This window comes from Anarrhichthys ocellatus, unplaced genomic scaffold (assembly GCF_004355925.1).
Source record: "Anarrhichthys ocellatus isolate YVR2014 unplaced genomic scaffold, GSC_Weel_1.0 scaffold57, whole genome shotgun sequence".
NCBI lineage: Eukaryota > Metazoa > Chordata > Actinopteri > Perciformes > Anarhichadidae > Anarrhichthys > Anarrhichthys ocellatus.
The window spans coordinates 1,060,790-1,071,498 of NW_022280087.1; the positions used below are offsets into that span (position 1 = coordinate 1,060,790).

The following is a 10,709-nucleotide window of genomic DNA, read 5'->3' on the forward strand; positions in this document are numbered from 1 at the left end:
CTGAAAGGCTGAATTGGAGCCTGAGAAAAGAACACAAAAGAAGAGGCCCAGGAGAAGGAACATGGTGAGGTGTATTACTGGATGGGGCTAAAACCTGGGGCTGAGTCTCAAAAGGGTTCATGGTGTCCTTATTTACGTCGTCCTCCCCTCTGACAGCGAGGAGTTGAGGAACCACTTCTGTGTCGGAGCCCAGAGTCTTGATCAAAAGAGACGGACCGGTTGGAGAATGCACAAAACAGGAGGACTCTGCAGCAGAGCGAGATGGAACCATGAGGAGAGAAAGGGGGGTTGGTGGGGTGGGAGGGGTCATAAAGAAAGCACTTGATGAAGCTTGTACTTCATGTCTATGTTTGCCATTATTGTACTTTTTTTTTTCTTTTTTTATATATCATATGTATGTATTTTTCTACCAACAGAGGAACGTGTGAACACACTCGGAGAGAAAGCAAAGTGATGCATGAATGTGAAGGGAACAGAGAGAAGCGTTTTTTGTGTTACTATTCCAAGAATGAACTATTCTCCAATAGTAGTGAAGACAGCCCGACTCATCATAGTCCGTTGTTGGGGAAGTAATGATTGTGAGATAAAAAATGGCTGACAGGTACTGTTTTTTTTAAAGAACTTTTCATACATATTACTACTTTCAATATAACCATTGCAAATGTTATCCACATTATTATCAATCTGAGGCATTATTGTATTGCAGTATGCTGTACATAAATAGATAGAAAAGACTTTTTCATCTGTGAAAGGGAAGTATGTTCTGTGTAAAGCATATATGGAAACTAAAGGAACTCAAATTAACAAGTGGCACATCAATGGCTGTGTCCCAGGTCACCTGTAGTGCTGGTGGAGCACATCCTCCAAAGTGCAAAAGAATGATACATTTAAACTACGGGAAAGTATTTCTTCTCTCTCTGTAATGAATGACTGTGCAACATTTTCCTGCAGTTTGAACCGTACTCGCCCATTGCACATGGTGATATTCATTCTGATTGTGATGTAACCAGAGAAGGATTTCACCAAGTTAACTGTGTGTTTCATTTGTACGAATCATTAGCTTTGATCAGGCCTGTGTGACGAGATTGTTGTGTCGTCGTAACCTGAAACCCCCATCAGCATTCCTCTATTAACACAAATGATATATATTAGTATATCTTCATGATCACACAACATAAAGTCCCGGTGACCTGGGACACTACTGCCATGTTTGTGTGCACAAGCTGTCTCCACCCAATCAGAATGTTCAAGCAGCCTGTAACAGCCGGCTGCTTGTCCTCATGTATGCTGCTCCTTGTGTTTTAATGTGTCTTTTTTTATGAAAAATAACAAGATTCTCACTATTCCTATTAATGTTATTTCTGATGCTCCTGATAATAGTACAGTTATTAACGGCCCTCTTATATGCCACACTCTTGCATACTGTGTGCACAGTTTCACCTCTTGCTCATCTGAACAGACTGTTTCTTCCCTTAAGGAGAATAAAGTTCGAAAAACGTTTATGATGGAAAAAAAAAAAATAACCTTATTTGTCTGATTTATTTGATTACAATCCAGACTGTGTGGAACTGGTGAGAATGTACGATTGTGTAATGTTCCGGTTTGAATGTGTAAAAGGGATCCATGTGCTCCAAAATAATAGCTCCCACAATTACAGTTGGTGTTTGGAAAAGTGAAATTGTGCTGTAAAAGAGAAAGAAATATATTGTTGATCGCCTACCAAACATAGTGAACACATAGTGGTTTGTCAGGGAAGAAGTGTGTCTCAGTTTTATGGAAAACATTTTGTGGTGAGAAACATTTTAGCAGGTTTGTGAGATTGCTAATCATCAATACTGTACTATAAATCATCATCATCATAAGAATATTATTCAATAGTAAATCAACTACATTGATTGTAGTATAAAATGTGATCCGTTAGATAAATTAGACTAGTCTGCAGTAGGCTTTACTGTGCGAACAGTGTATATCCCGCCCAAGCGGGACACTCCTTGCGTCCTACCGAGCATACATAAAAACAGAGGCGGGGTTTACGCTGGCTCCACCAATCACGGCAGGTTTTCCGAAGCACCCACCAAAACAGTTAGATTTGAAATTCAAACGGCCGGAAACAGCGGATTGGAGACATCCTTTTGTGAAAACAGCGTTAATTCAGGTAAATGTTTTAATAACTCAAAGTTTATTGTTTCTTTCGTTTCATTTTTAAGTTTGCCCGGTGACGATAGTTCCAGTGGTGTAACGTAGCTATTTGCCTTTTATGCTCACGGTAACTGGTAGCAGCAACCATTTAGTCAAATTAGCAAATTTAGCTACTTGAGTGTAAACATGAAGGTCGGTTTTTCATGGCTAATGGCAATCTGTCGAAACTAATATAATCCTCTTGATGTTTTAGTTTAATTTTAAATACTTTTGTGTTCCGGGTCCAAAATGACTGCCCCATTATAGATGATTAAAAATAATACATATACCACCTTATGTTGTAACAGATATTTTATCAACTTCTTGGGAACATTATAACGTTACGTTTTTAACTTATTTTTGCTATGTATGGCCTGTAACGTTCGGCCTCGTTGACCTGAGCTCAAACAACTAGTTAGTTAGGCTAGCTAGTTTTTGAGTAAATTAAAAAGCATAAAGTTAATGTTTGGATTATTTTGTCTATAACGTTAACGCATACTAAGAGGAAACTATTATTTTGTTTCTCTCTCAAAAGCTTTATAGAGCTAGAGCTGCGAGAAAAGTTCTAACTAGCTAATGCTATATATTATTAAAACGATGTTTGTGAGAATGTCAGGCGGTGTGGTTTCATAACGATTCCACTTTATTAATGTGTGTGTGTGTGTGTGTGTGTGTGTAAATTCACCCCTCAAACAGGCTCTTTTCACTGCAGCCATTTTGACATGTCGTAGCAGGGTAAACACAGATGTGTAATTGATGAAATGAATCATGGTCCCATTCTCTTTAGTGTGTCACAGACATTACAGTGAGCCATGCACGTCAACTTAGAGTCGAGTTAGAACAGCTTTTTGTTCATTGGTGAATCGTGTAAATCCTCAGCTTACCCACTGCAGCACTGCTCTGTGAAAGTTCAAAAGCTTTGTGGTTTAGCATCATGACGTTCAGATATCAGATAAGATATCGCCAATCTAAATTGAGACTTGTAAATGTGGTTAATCTGCTTGGAGGAGTTTGTGAAGGTAGCATACAGCGCCTGTAAATTAAGTCTAGAGGTGATACCTGTGCTGAGTACCCACTTTTCTTTATATCTAGCAGAAACATACCTCTATCTTTTCCTGTGATGGTCTGTTTGGATCATAATTGACCTCTTCACCCTCAACAGAACATGTCCCGCTTGCCAGTCAGTTCAAACAAGAGGGTCCTTCTGGCGAGCAGCAGCAGCTCAGAGAATGGACAAGACCTTGCGCCTGCTCAGGTTTGTAAATGTACTAAAACTCTCTACATCTTTTTTGTCTGTCAGTTTTATTCTGCTGCTGCACCTCAAGCTGCTCTGCATGTAAAGTAACCTGTTATCCAGCTCATAGGTTCAAGCATCCACATGTTGGCCTCTCACAAGATCTTAACATTAAAATGGAGTTACTCTCTCTGCCATGAAGCTGATTATGATGTCGTACAATGTTATGTGATGTGGAACTTCTTGTTTGTGGTGGTGCTGCCAATTAGTACTCCACACTGCCTCCAGATAATGATCATGCATGATAGGTGTGCTAGAATAATTTGATTATTGTTATAGCCCAAGAGGTTGAATCCCTGCTGTTGCCTGATGCCGGTGGTGCTTTTTGTGTTTGCAGAAGAGGATTCGTAAGGACCCAGAGCCCGTCGTACCACATGCAGCAGCAACCATCATCGGTGGCAGACGGCCTCCCGTTGCAGCAACCAGGGCACCGATTTGTAAGTTAGCTGACTTTTAGAGTCTTTGTTTTTCACCAAGGTCAGAATGCACCAAGAGTGTATGAGATCATTTGAGGTTATTATCCTATTTTTATTATTTTGACAAAACATAAACCTGTCTGTCCCACGTTGTCCCCCACACAGCGAGGCCAGTCAGAGGTGTGGGCGCTGCCACCGTGGCTGTTGGTCCTTCCAGAGGTAAGATGAGCGGTCTGCTTGGTGATGGAGCAAAGTGAATAAGCTGGGCTGGGTACTGTTTATGTTCACATGTCCTCATTGGAGCAAAGACAGTTTTAGTTTAACCTGGGTGTAATGTATTTATATAGAAAGTATTTCATGAGTAAAGTTTACAAACTGGTAGCAAGAACATGTAGAAGGGCTTTGGATCCATCATAAGCACAGGGTATTATTATCAAGGTAACGGGTGAATGATTTTGACATTGTTCTTTACTGTGTTTTTGTCCCGTCAGGTGTCCTGAAACGATCTATAGCTTCAACTGCAGCAAAGGGAGGCAACGTGAAACAAACTGTTGCACCCACAGGAGCAAAACCTGGTGAATAAATCCTTTCCACTTGTTCCTGAGTGAATGTTGTCAAATCAAGTGAATCAGTTAATGAGCTACGAGCCTTCCTGGCAAATGAAAACAATGGTTTGGAGTTTAAGGCTGGGATTAGCTCTGATGCAATTTAGCAGATTTGAATTAAGCAGAGCTCTGTTGCACATTTAAAATCTAATCACTGTTTAGTAACTCCAAGTTTAAACTAAATTTAAATAGTTGCATCAATAGAATACTTGCTTACCCAAATTAGAATAAATAAATAAATAAGTTTGCGTGCTGTCGGGACCTAGTGAGTAGATCAACACAAGTTATTAACAGGCCATAAAACATTACATTGTTTGCCAGCTGGTTAGTAAAAAGTCAGTTAGCATTAATGTTACCCATGATGACTCCCCACAGAAGCTTTGAGAAAAACCTGTTGGCTGAATTATTGAAGCAATTAACAGTCTGTGAAATGTTAGAAGCTGCAGATGAGGGATTACATTTTGTTACTAACCTGCTTATGGTGAAAGAGGATCAAGTTGAATAGTTTTTTGCAGAATCTCTTGAATGACATGTTCTACACGATCATATTTAGAATATGCCTTTTTCACAGCAGACATTTTGACTCGTTTGTAGAAGGAAAAGCAGATGTGTTACTTCTAACAGTGGCTCTGCTCTCTTCATGTGTCCCAGTAAGCTTTCACAATGAGCAGAATACCAGGACAGCAGCAATGGATTTCAGCCACCATTCATTTCATCATTTACACCTGTGCTTTTTACCTACTGTGACACGTGAAGATGTGTGATGTGAAAGAGACTCTGAGGTCTGAATGGAACCGTCACACCTGTTGCTTATGCCTGTTGTGCACAGGTGTGGTCGGGGGCACCAAGCGTCAAGCATGGGACTTGAGGGGCAAGGTCAGCGACATGGAGGGTAAGATCCAAAACTACCAGACCAAGGTCAAAGCTACCAACCAGGAGAATGAGACGCTGAGAGTCACGATGGTCCAGAGCCAGTCAAGAGTGGCTGAAATGGAGACAAATATTGCCAAGCAGAGGAGCCAGATCAGGTACTGAGAAACATTCCATTTATTAAAAAAAAAAAGAAGAAAGAATGACTCCTCATAATGTGGTTTGTCTGATGCCATTAAATGTCTCCTCTGGTTTCAGTGAGTATGAGGCGGAGCTGCAGGCATTGGCAGGAGTGCGGGACGAGTTGGAGATGGTGTCTAGTGATAAGAGCACTCTTGAAAAGGAGCTCTCCAACTTAGAGAGCAAATACAGGGTCATGGAGACTCTGCGGGACAGTCAGGAGACGGAGCTGCAAACGCTCAAGGTATAAAGTCTGCTGCTGGAATAACTGCCAATACTGGCTGTGTGGTATCAACACGTAAATATGCCACATTGTGTGCTACCACAGGACTATTATTATCATTTAACAAACCGTAACGGAGCCGTTACTTTCCAGAAATCCAATCAAGAAGTTTGAATATTATTTTAACATATTATTTTTCCTCTCCAGATGAAGCTGTCGGTGCAGGAGTCGACTCTGGCCCGTCTGCAGGTGACCCTCAGAGACACGGAGGAAGAGGCCCGCTCTCTCAAGGACACTGTGGTCCAGCAGAAGGACGAGCTTCATGCCGGGGAGATGGAGCGCAGGGGGCTCCATAATACCATCCAGGAGCTCAAGGCAAGTTAGAACATAGAGTAACGGCTCAACACCGTCCAGTGACAGTGTAGTTCTTACTCTACAGAGGAGAACGCTGGTGGTTTCCATTTCTTCATCATGATTTTTGTTGTGTTGTTGGCAGTTGTTAATCTTCTCTCTGACTAACGAGACTAATTCAGCAAGGCCGAGATCCTCCTTGTGGCACTGGCACTGCAGTGGCAAGCGAGCCACTGGGGGAGTGCCACCAGTAGTCGGGGGAGTGTGCCCCCCTGGTCCGTGTACGTTTTGATAGTTTGTTTTATGGTTTATTTGTTTTTTCTTTTGAAGAGCGACGCAAAGCAAGACAGGTAGTCCGGAAGTAAAAAATTGCCAAAATAAAAGTCAAGGCAATAAAATGACCGTATACAAGAAAACTGTTAGTCTATGATGCAAGCACATACCAGGATAACATTATAAGAAAAATAAATAAATAAACGTGGGCCGATGGGAGTATGTTAGCAACAATATTTGACTACATGCGATTTAATATTCATGTAGCCATGTACACAGCAAGAATCAAGTTTTCGATTAATCTGTGGATTGTTTGATGCAATACAGTTCGTAATATAGTTTCATCAAAATCCTATCGTAACAACAATGGTTGTTCTCAGGAAATGTGGCTCTGCTCACTCAGCCCGCCAGCTTCTTGACGGGTGCCGAACGAGTGCAGCTCGCTTGCTGCTGTTGTGACACCTGACTGACGCTTGCCACTGAGCTGCCAGTGCCACAAGGAGGATCTCGCTGTCTCTCGACTAATTTGTCCATCACCCTTTTCTTGCAGGGCAACATCAGGGTCTTTTGCAGGGTGCGCCCTCTGGTGGAGGGAGGCCTCAGCGAGCACATTCAGTTAGCGGCCAGCGACAACAAGACGATAACGCTGGCCAAAACAGAGGAGGTGAGAATCCTGTCAGCATACCACAGCAGATGTATGAATAAATAGATCAATCAAGGCATGTTTGTGCTCTGTAGCCACAGTAGCGGGTAGCATCCAGAGTTTCTGTGATGTATTTCCTGTCTAACCAGCCAGTTACATTGTAGATAAGAAATGATTGTAATGAATTGGATGTCACAGTTAACATAACAAACATGTTCTCAGTGCTCCATCAAACTCGCCTTAAAGAAGAAGAGGCAGAAATGTTGACATATTGCTTTGAGTACAAAACTTAATTCTGCTTTTCAGTCTCACACAGGCAAAACTGCTGACACTCACAAGAATTACAACTTCAGTTTTGACCGAGTGTTTGGCCCTCAGTCTTCACAACAGGAGGTAAACAACATGCATCAAAATGTACAATAAAAGAGTCTTTAAGTTATCAAAGTATAAAACGCGTGAATATTTTGTGTCTGTTTCCCACCGGAGCAGGAAATTCATGGTGATTTTGTCAATTTGTTTCCAGGTCTTCGATGAGATCTCGCTGCTGGTGCAGTCTGCATTGGACGGCTACAACGTCTGCTGCTTTGCCTACGGCCAGACGGGGAGCGGAAAGACGTACACCATGGAGGGAGACGAGTTTGACGTGTCCAGAGGTGTCATTCCCAGAGCCGTGAAGCAAATCTTCAGAGCAGCAGAGAAGCTGGAGGCACAGGGCTGGGAGGTCAGTGTGTAATGTCACGCATGAGAACGCATACAGGGAAGGAGGTCGTAGTATTCAGAATGAACTCTTTGTCTATTTCATCCTGTTATAGAAAGTATTTTTACTCATTAAATCTGCCATAACTTATTGTTTCTGGTCACTTTAGGAGAAACATGTGAACACACTTGGAAGTTTCATCACCTTTGTAGTTGATATGGCAAATCTGTCAGTTCATTTGCTGATCGACACATCCAGCTGTTACAGAGCAGAGCAGCAGTCATGTTTTTGGTCTCATCCAACTCCTGAGGGAATCGGTGTTCTAGTATCGTCGCTGTAGAGGATGTCAGCAATAATGTCAAATACTGGAGCAAAAGCCTCCTTATTGATGTCCGATGTGTTGACCAACACAAAGTATTAAATTAAAGGAGCGAAATAGTAAAATACAAAATTGTTCATTATACTAATTTTTGAGCAAAACTAAAACTCAACCAACGCAACGCAAGAAAACGTCTCTTTCCCAGAGTCTCACATCGGTGTAGATTCATACTGTTGATACCAAAACAAACCAGGGACAGTCTCTCCATCTCATACCACCAATGTCTGTCTGCTATTGGCTCTCAGCGTGTTAGTGTCTGTGGAGGAGATGCAGTACGATGAGGGGAGGGGAACATGATCATCAAATGTGGGAATCATTTCTGTTTTTATCTCAGTTCACCTTCACGGCGAGCTTTGTGGAAATATACAACGAGAGCCTGCGAGACCTCCTCTACTCTGGCAAGGCCAGCAAGCGGCCCGAGCACGAGATCCGGAAGTCCCCCAACAACGAGGTGACGATCACCAACCTCACGTACGAAAGGGTCTGCAACGAGGATCAGGTACGCTGGACACGTGTATCTCAGACGATTTAAGTCATTTAACCGTCCAGCAACATAATTGGCATGTTACAACAAATATGAAAGATTAGAGTCAGGCACAGCAGAGTTAAATTAATAGACAAGTATGATTGACATATCAGTTAACTATGTATCCATGTTGTTTCTACATGTGTTGCTTTACAGTAAATACTCTGTTTGATCCCCTCCACCTGCCAGGTTCTCGGCCTGATCATGCTGGCCAATCAGAATCGCTCCACGGCCCAGACAGCCCAGAACGACCGCTCCTCTCGCTCCCATTCAGTGTTCCAGCTGGATATCGAGGGAGTGAACGTTGGCAGGGATGTCAAATGCAAGTGTGAGTATAATCCCGCGGATTACACCAGTGTCCGAAATGTGCTTTCACTTGTGTGTTTAGAACAGAACTCTGTGGTTAGGGTAGATATCTTGCTCGGCTGTCTTTTTGCAAACGTGACATATGTGCTCATTTTATAATCTGAGTTCTACGTTTATATTTCCGTTAAACCTGCTTGTGTAATTTTGTGTGTGTTTAGCCACTTTGTGCCTGGTGGACTTGGCCGGCAGTGAGCGAATGCTGAAGAGTCAGTCTCAGGGAGAGCGCTTTAAGGAGATGACCGCCATCAACGGCTCCCTGTCCAACCTCGGCATAGTCATCACCGCGCTGGCCAACAAGGTCAGTAAGCACAGTGCACACACTTCTGGTTTACTTCCACCCTACAAAACAACACCTCTGAATGATGTTCATTTTTCCTTCTTCATTTGGTTTGTGGCGTGAATTGATTTGTGTTTGTGTTCCAGGAGAGCTTCATTCCGTACAGGAACTCCAAGCTGACGTACCTGCTGCAGGGGTGCTTGGGAGGGAACAGCAAAACGTGAGTTCAGACATCGGTGGTCTCGGCCAACAGATGCTGTGTCAATCATTTGTCAACAGTAATGGGTTTCATCAGGGTGGGAAAGAATGCATTCTGAGTTCTAGTATTCTAATGACTTTATTTCTGTTGTCATCCCAGCCTGATGTTTGTGAACATCGCCCCTGAGTCAGACAGCTTCGGAGAAACCCTGAACTCCCTGAGGTTTGCCAGCAAGGTGAGCTGCATCTCTGGTTGTTTAAAGTCCTGTCTTGATGACACGGCTGGTAAAATGTGACATGAGTACATTAATCACATGATGTGAACTTTAGTGTAAAGTTACATTTATTAGCTGAGAGTACAGGAGTAAAGTAGTTCCTGGTTTAAAAATGCACCATCTAGCTTATGTTAAACATGTTTTATTCTTAATCAACAAATAATCTGTTTCCTTGACCCACAGCTTCATTTTCCACCATTTTTTAACATTATAATTTGTTGACTAGTTATAACAAAACGACTCCTGGAATGCTTTTAACACTCACTTACTGTGACGGTTGTATCATTTTCTCATAATTGACAGGAGATGTTGTTTCCTCTCTTTACAGGTGAATGACTGTGTGATTGGGACCGCGAATGCCAACAAGAAGTAGAGTGAATCAGTGAGACGGCGCTCAAGAGTTGCCTGTGTATTCTCAGGACTTTCATTAGTGATCACTAATACTGTCTTTTAAACATTTAATCGACTATGTGTACATATGCATGTTTCTAGTTAGGTTTTAAATACATATTACATGGGTTCTTGATTTATGAGGAAATTCTCCAGTTGAGACATTCAATCTTCATTGAACATGTCCTGTATCAATAAGAGGAACCATATCCTGGTTTTTATCCTATTTAAATGTTTTTTTCTTGCACAAAAGTTGCAAATAAATTGTGTGGATATCGAATACTGTCACTTTAGCTTTTCTTGACTTTTGATGATAAACAGTCATTGTTTGTTTTCTATCTACTTTCTGGCCCAACATGATGTAATAATAAAGACATTAGATGGGCTATTTATATTCTCTGCTGCTTTATGTTTATTTCATGTGAGTTTTTCCAATGTTTTCATAAACATAAAGCATGTTTTATAGCTAATGCATTGGAATTCTCTTGTTCTACTTTCCTGACTTCAGTGTCATTCTACTACGTTATGATAGTTATGAGTTATGTTTCAACATCAACCCTGGAGGACA

General features: G+C 41.8%; 1 protein-coding gene across 1 annotated transcript; it reads left to right on the forward strand.

The window, feature by feature from the left end:
- Window positions 1-32: 32 nt before the first annotated feature.
- Window positions 33-10,418, forward strand: kifc1 (kinesin family member C1). The gene is made up of 17 exons (XM_031871253.1): window positions 33-2,155; window positions 3,341-3,433; window positions 3,810-3,909; window positions 4,054-4,107; window positions 4,380-4,463; window positions 5,323-5,521; window positions 5,622-5,787; window positions 5,974-6,141; window positions 6,941-7,054; window positions 7,340-7,426; window positions 7,557-7,754; window positions 8,444-8,608; window positions 8,825-8,963; window positions 9,160-9,299; window positions 9,425-9,498; window positions 9,637-9,712; window positions 10,080-10,418. The coding sequence occupies exons 2-17, from the start codon at window positions 3,344-3,346 to the stop codon at window positions 10,122-10,124; spliced, it is 1,899 nt and encodes a 632-aa protein (XP_031727113.1). The 5' UTR covers window positions 33-2,155; window positions 3,341-3,343; the 3' UTR covers window positions 10,125-10,418.
- The last annotated feature ends 291 nt before the right edge of the window (window positions 10,419-10,709 follow it).

Coding starts and splice junctions, on each gene's coding strand:
- kifc1 (XM_031871253.1), top strand. CDS start 3,344: ATGTCCCGCTTGCCAGTCAGTTCAAACAAGAGGGTCCTTCTGGCGAGC. Junction 3,910..4,053: donor AGCAACCAGGGCACCGATTT/GTAAGTTAGCTG, acceptor TCCCCCACACAG/CGAGGCCAGTCAGAGGTGTG. Junction 4,108..4,379: donor GGCTGTTGGTCCTTCCAGAG/GTAAGATGAGCG, acceptor TTGTCCCGTCAG/GTGTCCTGAAACGATCTATA.